General features: G+C 44.0%; 1 protein-coding gene across 1 annotated transcript in view; it reads right to left on the reverse strand.

The window, feature by feature from the left end:
- jag1a (jagged canonical Notch ligand 1a) overlaps positions 1-10,135 on the reverse strand; it is a 35,384-nt gene extending 25,249 nt beyond the window's left edge. Inside the window, exons 1-3 of the mRNA XM_072656676.1 lie at positions 9,902-10,135; positions 8,929-9,234; positions 1,278-1,335 (exon numbers count right to left, since the gene is read on the reverse strand). Coding sequence (XP_072512777.1) covers positions 1,278-1,335; positions 8,929-9,234; positions 9,902-9,973 — 436 coding nt within the window. The 5' untranslated portion in view covers positions 9,974-10,135. The remainder of the gene's footprint in view (positions 1-1,277; positions 1,336-8,928; positions 9,235-9,901) is intronic.
- Positions 10,136-16,130: the final 5,995 nt, after the last annotated feature.

The following is a 16,130-nucleotide window of genomic DNA, read 5'->3' on the forward strand; positions in this document are numbered from 1 at the left end:
TCTGCCATTTACACGAAACAACACAAACGAGCTGAAGTGACCAGTGTGTGTGTGTGTGTGTATTTTAATAAAGCCAACTGAAGAAATTAAGCAGGGGGAAAGAAATTGACCACACTAATATTTGGTGAAGGCCAGATCAAGAGAAAGAGAACTGTAAACAGAGAGAGAAACACACACACACACACACACACACACACACACACTGATAAGAGGGGTAAAGGAGGGGACAGTTAGCATGGTGCTAATAGTTCTCAGGCTCTTGGTAAATGTAGGACTTCCCAATACCTCCTGACTGTCCCAGCAATTATAAACACACACATACATATTATTCCTATGTAAACTATATGGACAAAAGTATTGGGACACCTGCTCATTCATTGTTTCTTCCGAAATCAAGGGTATTAAAAAGAGCTTAGCCCGCTTTTGTTGGAGTAACTGTCTCTACGGCCCAGAAAACGGCTTTCTAATAGACTGTGGAGGAGCACTGCTGTGAGGATTTGATTGCATTCAGCAACAAGAGCAGCGTCAGTGAGGTCAGGATGTTGCATGATCACCTCCTCACCCCATCATCCCCAACTCCTCCCAAAAAAGGTGCACCATCCATCATTCCAGAGAACACAGTTCTTCCACTGCTCCATAGCTCAATGCTAGGGGGGGGCTTTATACCCCTCTAAACCACGCCTGGCATTTGGCATGGTGCCAACTGGTTCCTGTATATCTGCTCCAGGGAGTCCTATTCTATAGTCAATACATCTCTACAGCGGGTGCCACTTAAAGTAGCTGAATGCATTCCTCAGAAGGGGTGTCCACAAACATTTGGACAGATAGTGTAAGTATGTGTTTAGTTATATTACCTCCACCTCAGTACTGTTCAAACAAAAATCTAATTATGTAGTAATAATAATAAAATGCTCCAGTGTGTGTGTGTGTGAATGTGTGTAAAGCTGTCACACTACATCCTGTTATTAATTCACTGCCTGCACCTGCTTTTAGTCATCAGCCATTCAGTTTTAAAAGTGTTCCACACACACACACACACACACACACACACATTAGTTTATCACTGGTATCTTTTCCACTTTTCCTGTTCATGCCTGTGTCACCATCCTGATCAAGCTTTCTCATTCTCAGCCTGTTTACTCACTGATTGTGAGTGATTGTGTGTGTGTGTGAGTGACTGTGTGTGTGTGTGTGAGCGAGTGAGCAAGGGAAAGGGAAAAAAGAGAGAGTGAGAGAGGGGCTGACAACAGCAAAGAGAAAAGCAAACATCTACTCACTGCCAGTGCTGGAGTCATTGTTGAAGTCCACAGCCTCTAGGATCAATGTGTACGACCTCTGAGAGAGAGAGAGAGAGAGAGAGAGAGAGAGAGAGAGACATAGAGGTGGAGAGAGAGATTCATTTATTAGTTTTATCTCATTTATTCTCAAAAACTTTGTCCATCAGTCAATCTGTGTGTTTTTGTCCTTTAACCATAACCTATTACACAGATATTATATATTCATATAGGAAATAAATACTGATATTTAGAGAATGTATAGTATGCATAAACATGTAAGGGATAATTATACACACGTAATACACATCAGTATAGACATAATATATGATAATAATATGATAATAATGATAAGTATCCTGTAATAAATATCGTAAAAAATTCTTTAAATATCACAATATAACATTTTGCACAGGATGGATGGAGCACCTGTTCATTCACAGTACTGGATGGAGCACCAACCATCATTCCAGAGAACACTCAATGCTGGGGGGCTTTATACCCCTCTGGGTTTAGGCGGCATGGTGCCAATACGTCCATGTTTATCTGCTCCAGAGAGTCCTATTCTATTGCCAGTACTTCTTCTCTACGGGGACTAGACAAGCTGTGTGTGTACACTTGCACATCTGTGTCAGCAATGGGGGCAACTTAAAGTAGCTAAAGGGGTGTCCACAAACATTTGACCATATAGTGTATGTAAGTGACCTGTAATAAGAGACAGGTGCGAGACAATGTACAGGTAGTGCATATTAGTATAGAGATCATGCAGACTGATATACAGGTAATGCACGTTATATATAGACAATGCTTATTAATATATTGTAATACTTTATATTAATCTTATACAGGTACGCTATATAATCGTAAGCATAGCATATTAATATATATGGTGTGTATAATAATACACAGGTGATTAACAGGCACTGAGAGAGAGGAGGGGGGTCAAACCCCGCTCTCCCCACAACACAATCTCCGTTCCCACAAGGATTGTCATTAGCCCCCCTCTCTCTCTCTCTTACACACACACACCTAATCATTTTTAATCTCTTAATGATCCTCTAAAGCATGTTAACAAGCTCTCTGGCTCAAAGAGCAACAAACCCACCAGTAGCCTGACTTATTAACACACACACACACAATGCCAAGCTAATTGTCTAATGCCAGGCGTGGGCTAGAGGGGTATAAACCCCCCCAGCATTGGGCTGTGGAAGAACTGTGTTCTCTGGAATGCAATCCAATACTTTTGGATGAGGGGATGATGAGGTGAGGTGGTGATCATCATCCAACATCCTGACCTCACTAACACTTCTCTTGTCTCTGAATGCAATCAAATCCTCACAGCAATGCTCCTCCACAGCCTTCTTCCCTGGTCAGTAGATACAGTTACTCCAGCAAAAGCAGCTCTCACACTATTAATAACCTTGGTTTCGTAAGAAACACTGAATGAGCAGGTGTCCCAATACTTTTGTCCACACTTTGTGAAGGACTGAATGGGTAAGATGTGAAGAGTGGTTTGAGGAGTGAAGGAGTGAGCGAGGGCATCAAAGTGTGTGTGTGTGTGTGTGTGTGTGTAGGGGGGTTTTCAGTGGCTCTCCTTTGAAGGCTTTTGTCACCCTTAAAGCCACTGTCTCTCTCTCTCTCACCAATATCAGATAACACACAGCCGAGTGTGTGTGTGTGTGAGTGTGAGTGTGTGTAAGTGTGTGTGTGTGCGACTTCACAAAGAATGCGAGTGTATTGTGCAGGAGGGCCAGAGGGCCAGTGTGTGTGTGTGTGTGTGTGTGTGGCTTGGGTGGGCAAAACGTGAAATTGTGTGTGTGTGTGTGTGTGTGTGTGTGTGTGTGTGTGTGTGTCCCTCCTCTCATCTCTTCACACACTCTCTCCACCTCTCACACTTTCGGGCTCAGCGTAGCACGGCTCAATGAAATACTTCAGATGAGATGTGTCTCTCTCTCCCTCGCTCTCGCTCTCCTTCTCGCCAGCGAGAGCCCTCTACACTCTCTCTCTCTCTCTCACACACACACACACACACACACACACACACACACACACACACACTCCTTATCTCACACAGATGCAGAAAGTTACCCCAGTGCTAAAAGCTAGCATGGCACACCGCGGCCGAGGGCCTAGAGTCCAGGCAGCACCTGCTGGCCTTGTTAGTTTAGTGAATTCATGCAGGGAATAAAGTTTTACTAGTAACTCGTCCAATTCCAGCTTATTTACGCAGGGATGAGTTTTACAGGGTTCCTCAAGAGTTCCCGAGTAAAGATAATGGTTCTCCACAGAATTAGATTAGCCTAATTTACTAGATTAGCCTAATTTACTAGATTAGCCTACTAACATACTAGACTAACCTACTAACCTACTAGATTAGCCTAAATTACTAGATTAGCCTACTAACTTACTAGATTAGCCTAAATTACTAGATTAGCCTAAATTACTAGATTAGCCTACTAACTTACTAGATTAGCCTAAATTACTAGATTAGCCTAAATTACTAGATTAGCCTAATTTACTAGATTAGCCTAATTTACTAGATTAGCCTAATTTACTAGATTAGCCTACTAACATACTAGACTAGCCTACTAACATACTAGATTAGCCTAAATTACTAGATTAGCCTAATTTACTAGATTAGCCTAAATTACTAGATTAGCCTAATTTACTAGATTAGCCTAAATTACTAGATTAGCCTAATTTACTAGATTAGCCTAAATTACTAGATTAGCTTAAATTACTAGATTAGCCTAAATTACTAGGTTAGCCTAATTTACTAGATTAGCCTAAATTACTAGATTAGCCTAATTTACTAGATTAGCCTAATTTACTAGATTAGCCTACTAACGTACTAGACTAACCTACTAACATACTAGATTAGCCTACTAATTTACTAGATTAGCCTACAAATTTACTAGATTCGCCTACTAACATACTAGATTAGCCTAAATTACTAGATTAGCCTAAATTACTAGATTAGCCTACTAACATACTAGATTAGCCTAAATTACTAGATTAGCCTTCTAATTTACTCGATTAGCCTAATTTACTAGATTAGCCTACTTACATACTAGATTAGCCAACTAATTTACTAGATTAGCCTACTAACATACTAGATTAGCCTAAATTACTAGATTAGCCTACTAACACACTAGATTAGCCTAAATTACTAGATTAGCCTACTAATTTACTAGATTTGCCTACTAACTTACTAGATTAGCCTAAATTACTAGATTAGCCTAAATTACTAGATTAGCCTACTAACACACTAGATTAGCCTAAATTACTAGATTAGCCTAATTTACTAGATTAGCCTAAATTACTAGATTAGCCTAAATTACTAGATTAGCCTACTAACACACTAATTAATAATTAATAATAAACTGTTATAAATGACATTGAGTGAATACTAGCCTGGAGCTTTAGTTTAGTACACTTTATTAAACGATGTTCTAATATTCACTCTCTCGAATTGTCGACTACACACACGCACACACTCTCTCACACACACACACACACGCACACTCTCACACACACACTCTCTCACACACACACACGCACACTCTCACACACACACACACACACACACACACACACACACACACACACACACACACAGAACAGAGCAGTGGATTTAGTGTAGCTGGAGGGCATTGGCCTAAACTGTCTCCTCAACTCACACACAACGTTCCATGAACTCTTTGAGTGACTGTCTCGCCTGGAGCTTTAGCCAACATCACACACACACACACACACACACACACACACACACACACACACACACGCACACACACACACATTACAGCCTCTTCAGCACAATGTCATTCCCCATAGTGGAGCTTCCTGCTGTCGTGTGTGTGACCCGTGAGTCTTTATTCACCCTAATCCAGCCGGCCGCACGCCCGGACCTACTGTTTACTTCTAACACACACACACACACACACACACACACACACACACACACACACACAGGGTCAGTCATTCAGGTCTAATCTACAGGACGATAGTAGAGAGAGAGAAAGATGGCACTGCAGACACCAGAGGAGCATCAACTGACAATGTTTACAGACTGAAATCTGCAACCCAACAAAACAGACAGTGATGAGGATGATGATGAAGATGATGATGATGAGACTAACATCCCCCTTAAAATCACAGCCTGATTACATCCTAAATACCTTAAAATTCAGTAACTGCAACAACTACAGAGCTAACTACATTATATGTCCAAATGTTTGTGGACACCCCTTTTAATGAATGCATTCAAGTCGCACCTATTGTTGACAAAGATGTGCAAATGCACACACACAGCTTGTCTAGTCCCTGTAGAGAAGAAGTACCGTCAATAGAATAGGACTCTCTGGAGCAGATAAACATTGATGAAGCAGTTGCCACCATGCTGCCTAATGCCAGGCGTGGGCTAGAGGGGTATAAAGCCCCCCAGCATTGAGCTGTGGAGCAGTGGAGGAACTGTGTTCTCTGGAATGATGGATGGTGCTCCATTCAATACTTCTGGGATGAGCTGGGAAGTCCATCCTAACCTCATTAACGCTGTTCTTGACGCTGAACGCAATCAAATACGCACAGCAATGCTCCTCAGAAATCTAGTAGAAAGCCTTCTTCTCTGGACAGTAGAGACAGTTACTCCAACAAAAGCAGGATCAGCTCTTTTTAAGACCCTTGATTTCAGAAAACACAATGAATGAGCAGATGTCCCAATACTTTTGTCCATATTGTGTACCACACACATCCTAACCCATCGACTGCATCTGGGGTTTCTTGTTTATTTATGTTCCGAACAAATAAACTGCGTTTCAGGCCAGTAAACTCTGACTCTGGTTCCTCAAGCAGGATCCAGAACAACAAATAGGGGGAAACAACGCTGGAGACTGGTTGCCCAGCAACCGCCTTAAGCATCCGGACGGACTTGGGGCGCCTCGGGCGCTGCTGATGATGCAAAAAAAAAAAGAAAAAGAAAGAAAAAGAATACACCGATCCAAACACACACCCATTCAAGAGCCCCCCGTGTTGCTCTCTGAACTCCCCTCCTCCTTTGTGGCGGCGCTCATTGTACTGCGCTGGTCCAGCGCTGCCCGGTGGACGTATTGCTAGGTAGAGATTTAAGGGAAAAGAAAGCATGCAAGACCACAATGTCTAATTATTCCCCATTCAGAATGGGTTCTGGAGCCGGTCTAGACTGTTGGATGGGTGGAATGTGTGTGTGTGTGTGAGAGATGTCTAAGCGATGGCTGCCCCGGTAACTAAGGCTAATTGGACTACCGGCTTGACTCTGCGTGACCTGTTATTGACAGCTAAACCCTCGGGGTGGCGAGAGTAAACACACACGGCGAACAATCGCGCCATTCAGGGGTGGGGCGACCAAACGTAACCAAAACACTCGTCTGACTTTTCTCTCACACTCAAGAAACCTGGAATCTCCCAAACAGCAGCTTTACAGGAGGAGGAAAAAAGCGTCTTCACTACCAATGGAAGTCAATGTAGAAATGATTCATTCAGTGTCATTTCGGAGCGTTTCTATTGGTCCGTTCATCATACAATTCTGATATAACGTAAAGAACAAGTGCCAGATTAGGATAAAGTCAAAAAGTGAAAAACAGCAAAAATGGAGATTATATAATAAGGCTGGCATAAACTAAACTAAATGTCCAAATATTTGTGGCCACCCCTTTTAATGAATGCTCTCAGCTACTTTAGGCTGCACCCATTGCTGACACAGGTGACACAGCTTGTCTAGTCCCTGTCGAGAAGTACTGCCAATAGAATAGGACCATCTGGAGCAGATAAACATCATGAACCTATTGGCACCATGCTGCCTAAAGATGCCAGGCATGTGCTAGTAGAGGGGTATAAAGCCCCCCAGCATTCAGAAGCTGTGGAGCAGTGGAAGAGCTGTGCTCTCTGGAATGATGGATGGTGGAGCTCCATCTGATACTTTTGGGAGTTGGGGATGATGAGGTGGGGTGGTGATGATCATCCAACACCCTGATCTTTCTAAGGCTATTCTCACAGTGCAGTGGCAGCAGCGCTCCGGCCCGGAGTGGGAATGTCGGAGACGCCGTTCTCCCTGCTTCGGTCAGTGGAGCATCAGCATGATCCTGAAGCTGCTGGTTTAGGAGGAAATGCTACATAATGCTGCTTTAAAGCAAGTAAAGGTGTGTTTAAGCTGCTGGGGTTTCCCCGTCTTTCTCATGTCAGCATTGATGCGTACAAGCTTTAGATTGAATAAACAAACACACACACACACACACACACACACAGAGCTGTAGTTATCAGCAGTGGGAGTGTTTGGGGCTAATTATGTCTCAGTGGAATCAGTGAAGCTGCTTCCTGCGGCCTTTGTGTGCAACACTGAGATGCTGATAAACTGAGGAGATTTTACAGGCCTCATTGTTTCACTCCTTTGATCTTAGACAGAGCAATGATGCTCAGCCCAACTCAGTTACAGTCTCTACACACACACACACACACACACACACATCCACACACTATCAAACACAGAGCTCAAACCTAACACTTATGATTCATCATTTTCTGGCCACAATTTCAGCCATAACGTCTTCAAGACGGCAGCTTTACAGGAGAAGGAAAAAACCTTCTTAACTTTCAATGGAAGTCAATGCAGAAATATTTTAATTCTAGTAATTTTGGAGCGTTTCTATTGGTGCGTTCATTATGAGATTTTGGCACAATGTAAAGAACAACCGCCAGATTTACAAAAAGTCAAAAAGTGAAAAACAGTAAAAAAAAAAATATTTAAATATAGTTTTTTAATATTTTCATTTATAGAAGTTTTTAAACTGTACTTTAGGGACTGATATTATTAATGGTGCAACTTCCTAAACTCTAATAAACTGCAGAAACTCTAATAAGCGGCTTTAGCTAATAGAAATATCGTGGCACTGGAGGCGGGGCTACTTAAAATTCTCTTAAAACGACTTTTCCGTTATCTGATGTTCTCCTAGTGCTAGAAGGTGAGGTCTGGCTGCATTGAGCATGTTCGTGTTATTTTGGCCAAGATGATGTTTTGTATTCAGTCTGTATTCCTGAACTCATACTGGCTTCTCCAGGAGCCAGTATGTATGAAGTAACCAGGTGTAAACAGGGTCAAAGTCAATATTCTGGAAGAGTGTAGGGGGCTCAGGGGGGGGGGGGGTCACACAGCTGTTAAGCATGGTGGTGGTAGTATCATCCTCTGAACGTGGTACATTTTACAAAGCTACAAAAACAACTCAACATGCCCATACTCATCAGTACTGTGACAAATTACATCACATTACCCTTGATACTCATCAAGTACCAAGTATTTAACCCCACCCCTCCCCACCCCCCACGCCCCCCTACACTGTAGATTGTATCCGTACTCAAACCCAATATCCAGAGTCAACATTCTGAACTGGTGTCTAACACACAGTTATATGAATACAGCAGTGGAGGTGTTTGGGACTCATATACACACACATACACACCAACAGACCCCTGGCAGCGCGCGCTACTTTGCTACCCCCGTTGGCAGCCCCAACCGGACGGTCACGTCAGCGCGCAAAAATGCAACGGAACTGAACCGGAGCACCGATTCACCCCGACTCTTGTACACACACACACACACACACACACACACACACGCTGCACTCACCGGCCAGGCGAAGCTGAAGGGCAGCACGACGCGCGCGCGGCTCTCACCGGCCAGAGCCTCGCGCGCCACGGTGTTCCCCCCGAGTACGGGCGTGGAGCCGCTGCCGAAGCTGCACGGGCCGCCGGCGGACACGCGCGACTGGTACTCCTTCAGGCACGCGCGGAAGAACGTGTCGCACTCGTCCCGCGTGCACAACTCGGTGGCCGGGTCGCGCGCGCCGTCACAGCACGCGCCGCTCTGCAGCTCGCCGCGCGCGTTGTGCGCGGACAGCAGCTGCAGCTCGAACTGGCCAGACGTTTCAGAGCTCTGTAGAAACGAGGAGGAAAAAAAAGCACAGAGTGAAAAAACACCGTCTTGTTTAGGTGCAGATGTTCGTGCACGAGCACGGCAGGTAGTTTCCGCTAGCGCAAAGCTAGTTTTGGCTCGTGCTGGAGAGTTTGGGAGACGCTTTCGTAGCGTTGGTTTGAACCGCAAAACAGCATGAAAAGGCCCCGTGCAAGAAAAGTTGGTTTAGAGTCTCGTGCAAAAGCGTGAAACGTGCATGCACCGAAAAACGCAATGCACTGACTTGCTTGTAATGTGGGCATAACTCCCAGATCAGCTAAACATACAGCATTAACACGGTTGTTGCAAGCAGAACAAAATACACACATATATTCATTTAATAAAGCACATTTTTAAAATTAAATGTAGGCTGAAACTTTGCAAAACCGGTGCACAACTGGACAGCTAGCTAGTCAGCTAGCAAAGCAAGGCATTTCAGCCCATGCACAAGACCCTACATCCATGCAATCCAAAAAACGTCTGCAAAACATAGTGATATAGCTATCAATGTTACTGCAACAGAACAAGCGCGTGCAAAAAAACAACAACCAAAAAACAGTAACGTTACAACATCAGAATAAGCGCGTGGAGAACTCGAACTTCGAGCATGCTGGGAAAAAAAAACAAAAGCTAAGAAAACCAATCGTACCTGTATCCACAGGCAGTGCAGGAGCAGATGCAGATGCATGCACGCCGCCGCGAGCCTCCGTGTCCCCGCCATGCCTCCTCTCCTGCGTCCGCGCGGCCAAGACTACAAGTTTAGCCAGAGCGCAGCTCCTCATATACACTCCCTCCTCCACGCGCACTATCACACACCTCTTCAGCTCCCAGACCGATCTGCACATGCACGACCGCAGAAACGAGTCCAAGTGCGTAAAAAAATGTGAGAAAAAAAAAAGCTCGTGCAGATGTGAAAACCCCCTTTTTTCTTTCCTCCGCGAGCCTTTTCTTCTTTTTGGGCTGTTGTTGTGGTTTGTGTGTTCCTCCGTCCTCCTGGTAGGTGTGTGTTGTTCCGCTGTGTGTCTGTGTGTCTGGCTGTTTGTTGTTGTTGTTGTTTTTGTTTACGCGTCTGCTCGTTCCGAAGGAGCTCGCGAGCTGCGCGAGAAAAAGCTTCGATTGTGAGAGCACGCGAGCGTTCTGTCTATAACGGCCAGTTCACAGCGGAGGGGGCGGGGCGCGCCTGCGAGCGTGAATATTCATGAGAGGGCGTGGCCATCGAACGAAATCACGCCCGCTCACAGTAAGGAGGAGCGGGGAGATTTATAAGGGCGCTAAAAATGGCTTTAAAGAGCCTGTATTCCACATTCTCCTGATTTTATTCGCCACATGCGACTTTTGTGTGTTTTTGGTGCCAAAACCAGTCATTATTAAGTATTTCATGACCATTTTCTAACACCGCTTTATCCTTTTCTACTTAAGCGTGATTGAACTTTCAATAATGTGTTTGTTTCCCATAATTTTCACATATATACTTAAATACACATATATACTAAAATTTGTCTAACAATAAATATCTGATGCCAATAAATCAGACTATAGCTGTCCCAAACCTGGCTACTGCGCTCCCTAGTGGTTAAAATTCAGTTCTGCTGAGTCTGTAACTCCAATGATGACGAAATAGTGAAAATGTTCCACTGTTTTCTTAACAAAAATTTTATAAAATTAAATAGCTAACAACGAAAACTAAAAATTGACTTTTTTAAATTCTCAATTTCCTGTAATACTACCAGACCTTTTCTGTCTCTACAACAACTTCTTGTGTTTTTGATGAGGTCCCCATGTATAAGTGGGTGGGGCAACATAATATTACCCAGTAATTAGCTCATAAATAACAATTATGGCTTGTAATTGCAGTAAATCACATTATGGAAAGGATAATGTGTTACGATGTCCGATTCATGCTGACTATGGAAATATTTGGTTATGTAAATGAGCTCTATTCTAAATGGCTGCTGTTGTATTTGGTCTCATTCAAAAAGCAGCACAGGCTGAAACACTTCTTATAACTTCAGAGTCAAGAGGCGGGGCTAAACTAGTGTAAGCAGAATAGACGCATGATGCATGCATTTTTTAGGTTTTTGTGACGTCACAAAAACAATTCATATTTGGCAGCTTAGCTTTCATGCATGGACTGTACAGATTAGCGGAGTGAACTGTAACATTAGCAATGTTTACATACAACTCGATACTGACGACAAGTTTGACGTCAGAAAGATGCTGAATTTTAACGTCAGACAGACGTTACATGTTATTTGAAAATAAAAATAGTGTTGACATCAAGCTCCAACATTGGACAGATGTTTATTTTGGTTAGAAATCAAAGCCAAATGTCTATCAAAAACCAACACTGCATTGATAGCAAGCTCCAACATTGGACAGACATTGAATTTTGGTTGGAAATCAAAGTCACATATTTGCCAAAAAAAAACAACATCGGGTTAACATCAAGCTTCAACGTTAGAGAGATGTTAAATTTTGGTTGGAAATCTAAGTCACATATCCGTCAAAAAAACAACAACATTGGGTGGACATCAGGCTCCAACGTTAGACAGATGTTGAATTTTGGTTGGAAATCAAATTTAAATATCTAATAAAAACCAACATTGCATTGATATCAAGCTCCAACGTTAGACAGATGTTGAATTTTGGTTGGAAATCAAATTCAAATATCTATCAGAAACCAACACTGCATTATTATCAAGCTCAACGTTAGACAGATGTTGAATTTTGGTTGAAAATTAAAGTCACATGTCTATCAAAAACCATTTATATCCAACTGCATTGATATCAAGCTCCAACATTAGAAAGACGTTGAACTTTGGTTACTTAACACCATAACTTTACAACCAACACCATATCAACATCGTCAACAACGCCCGGCCTTCACGTTGTGTGGACATTGACATTACGAAATTTAGCAGATGTTGGGTTTTGGCCACCACACCTCACAACTAAACGCTGGTGTTTTCCGTCAGTATTATGTTGGAATGAGACGTTTGGAAGACGTTGGATTTTGCTTAACCAACATCTCAACTTAAATTCAACAAAATATCAATCTTCAGTTTCCTGCATCCAACCGACGCTGGTGTTAGACGTTGGCCTGACACTGAATGTTGGTCACAGACAAAATCAATCAGAGAATAACGTCTAGAGATGTTGGTGATCGGCCTATTTGAGAGCATTTAGCTCCCATCAAGCCGTGGCCGGTCAGCAGAAGACTAACGAGATACGAAGGCTTTCAGGTGATCGTATAATCATTGATCTACACAGACGAGACGTTCAAAGAAGCCACATGTGAAGAATCTGACTGATCGCTTAAGATTCATCTGCTCAAGTAAGCTTTGTTCCTGTCCTAAACGTCCTCACACAGTCCCGGCCTAATTCCCCAGACTCTCTGCCTAACCTGCCACTTTTAAAGCCCAGTTAATCAGCGCTGGTCATGTATTATGCATCAGCTGGGAGCGCGGTGTAATCCCAGAGCTGGTTGTACTGGAACGGAGGAAAGCGCATCTGTAATGACAGCTGGTTCAGCGCTAACTGAGCGGCCTACGTGAGCCTTTTCACTGGGTCTGCCAGGGGGGTAAAAATGCATGAATCTAAAAGTGGTGATTCAACTGCCTTGCTTTAGGAATGTCAGAACTGATTATAATAACAGTCATAAATCAATTTTTTCCCCATAAATCCTTCAAAAAGGCTTGTTGGGCCGATTCGGCATTCGTCTGCATTGCACTCCTGAGTCTCCAGTGTGTCTCCAAAACAGCCAGATCAAACCGAACTGTGTCAAATGTAAGATTTGATTCAGTGAATCGCTTCCTAACGAATCAAATCAGATCGAATGAATGAAAGGTCAGAGATTTACTGCAGACTGGGTGGGTGGATGGGGGGGCAGAGTGTCAGAAGAAAGAGATGAGGAGCGGAGGGGGAGGAAGGCGGGAGCAGAGTGGGATGGGGTCGTCTCGTGAAACGGAGAAGTGCAGGGGGGCGGTGGTCTTTATTCTGAAATTGGAACAGCTGTGTCTCGCTGCCTTTAAAGAGGGGCCATGAATAGATGATGGCTTTGGAAAGCACCCCCCCCCCCAAAAAAAAAAAAAAACAGCCGACCCGCCTCCCCTCCTCCCCAGGGCAGAGTGGGATGGTGTGGAGCGAGAGAAAGAGAGAGAGATAATAATACAGACTGGAGACAAGAGGAGGGTGATGGACTAATGAGGTAAAGTGAGCCTTAGACTGAATACAGAGAGAGAGACAGAGAGAGAGAGAGAGAGAGAGAGAGAATGGGGAGAGGGCAAGACAAGAGATAGAGTAAGAAAACGAGAGTGAGAGAGTGATAGAAAGCGAGAGAGGGGGACAGAGAGAGAGAGAGAAAGAAAAAAAAAGGGATAGAGAGAGAGAGAGAGAGAGAGAGAGAGAGGGATGGAGAGAGAGAGTGTATGATGGGGGTGGGTGCTTGTCTAGCACCATACATACCAAATTCCTACAGTGCTGGTGTGTGTGTGTGTGTGTGTGTGTGTGTGCATTTTGACTGGCCTTCTATTGCCCTCCTCATCTCTGCTGCCCCCTAGTGTTGAAGGCAATAGATTTAGTGACAGAGAGTCGTCTCCAATCAGAGGGATTCCAACCCTGAAGGCCCCACAGTAGGACCTACAGTACTGAGTTACAGTCTCACACACCTAAAGATCAAAGACCTAAAGGCCACAACAACAATTTATCCACCCAAATTCTTCAGAACCCGCTGTTGCCCAACTGAACATTGCTGATGTGACATCATCCAGAATTGCTCAAGTTGATGACATCACTGCACCATTCATCGCTTCTGATCAGCAGTGGCTACTTTAAGACTGTCCCTCACTTCCCTCAGCTCCGCCTACTCTGAGCTGTTCGGTCATGATCACAGTAAAGGGTGTGGACCAGCGTGAGAAAACTCCACACACGCCAAGGAGCTTCTTCTGACTCAGCTCTGAGATAAACGCTGCTGAATTCAGTTTGAACCCGACTATGACCCGAAACAGATCAGAGCTCAAAACACGACTAACCTCTGAACCCAAAGAATTCTGAACCCGTCCGTAAACCTGACAGAGTTCTGAACCCGTCCATAACCTGACAGAATTCTCAACCCGTCCATAACCTGACAGAGTTCTGAACCCGTCCATAACCTGACAGAATTCTCAACCCGTCCATAACCTGACAGAGTTCTGAACCCGTCCATAACCTGACAGAATTCTGAACCCGTCCATAACCTGACAGAATTCTCAACCCGTCCATAACCTGACAGAGTTCTGAACCCGTCCATAACCTGACAGAATTCTCAACCCGTCCATAACCTGACAGAGTTCTGAACCCGTCCATAACCTGACAGAATTCTCAACCCGTCCATAACCTGACAGAATTCTCAACCCGTCCATAACCTGACAGAGTTCTGAACCCGTCCATAACCTGACAGAATTCTCAACCCGTCCATAACCTGACAGAGTTCTGAACCCGTCCATAACCTGACAGAATTCTGAACCCGTCTGTAACCCAACAGAATTCTGAACCCGTCTGTAACCCAACAAATATGAAAGACATCTGAAATGTGTTAAACTATCGAAGCGGTTTGTCTCCTCCTGTAAAGTCATTTTAAAAACAGCCACAGTTTGAGAAATGACAACAGAACCAGACCAGACCCGGGACGCAATCAGGTGGGTCCAGTTGTGGTTTGGACAAGTTGGTTAAGCTCTGAGCATCTTTCGGGATCTTTATTTTAGTGACAGGACCCGACTGTCTGTCTGTCTCTTTCTCTACTCGGACCACCTGTCTGTCTCTCTGGTGTGAGGGGTGTTACAGTAGGGTCATGCTGACTGTCGGTGTGTATAAAAGTTCCCACAGTCACTCCTTCTCTTTCTAGCTCTGACCTGCGTGTCACTCTCCCAGCTGCTGCTGTTGCGAAACACACCAGATTTGGTGAGAAAGCGAGAGAGAGAGAGAGAGAGAGAGAGAGAGAGAGAGAGAGAGAGAGAGTATGTCTAAACAGTGAGGCCTGTAATTACATGTGTAACTGCATCAGCAGGTGCAAAACCTGAACGCTTGTTACTGTATTTAGACAAAAGTATTGGGACATCTGCTCATTCATAGTTTCCTCTGAAATAAAGGTTTAAAAAAGAGTTTCTCCTGGTTTTGTTGGAGTAACTGTCTCTACTGTCCAGGGAAGAAGACTTTCTACTAGATTGTGGAGCTGGAGCATTGCTGTGAGGATTTGATTGCATTTAGTGACAGGAGCTCAATGGCAGTGGCAGCCATGAGAAACACCACCAACACCAGCGATGCTAGAAATGCCAGATCATCTGGCAGAACCGGTGTAATTCAGCCCAGTGTTGCCAACGTAGCGACTTCTCAGACCAATCTAGCTACTTTTTCTGGTGCTATTGGAGACTTCTGGAGACTTCAGTGACTGTCCTCAGCAGCGGGGGCTGCCGTGAGCCCCGTCCCACAACACCTACAGTGCTCAGTCTCACAGTCAGAGCAGACCCTCACCGCTCCACGTCCACACAAATGCAAATAAACTGCACATGCCCGCAGCCACCGCTGACCCCGCCCCTGTTTTCAGTGTGATGTAAATATAAACACCTCAAAACTAAAAAACTATTTAACTAAGTAACTCTGCTAAAGTGTCCCTTTTAAGGTCACTCTGCCGGTCCCAAGCCCGGATAAAGGAGGAGGGTTGAGCGTAGAGGAGCAGTTCCTCCCCACATAACAGTCCTTTGATTAAATTTGATATGCTAACATTTAACAACACAAGACAACATTCATTTATGTGATTGATGTAAAAATGATTTATGTAATGTGGGTCTAGACGAAGCATTAAAGTCATGAAGGTAATTTGGGAAGTGATGGCCTATTTCAAA

The sequence above is a fragment of the Salminus brasiliensis genome, chromosome 15, assembly GCF_030463535.1.
Source record: "Salminus brasiliensis chromosome 15, fSalBra1.hap2, whole genome shotgun sequence".
Classification (NCBI taxonomy): domain Eukaryota; kingdom Metazoa; phylum Chordata; class Actinopteri; order Characiformes; family Bryconidae; genus Salminus; species Salminus brasiliensis.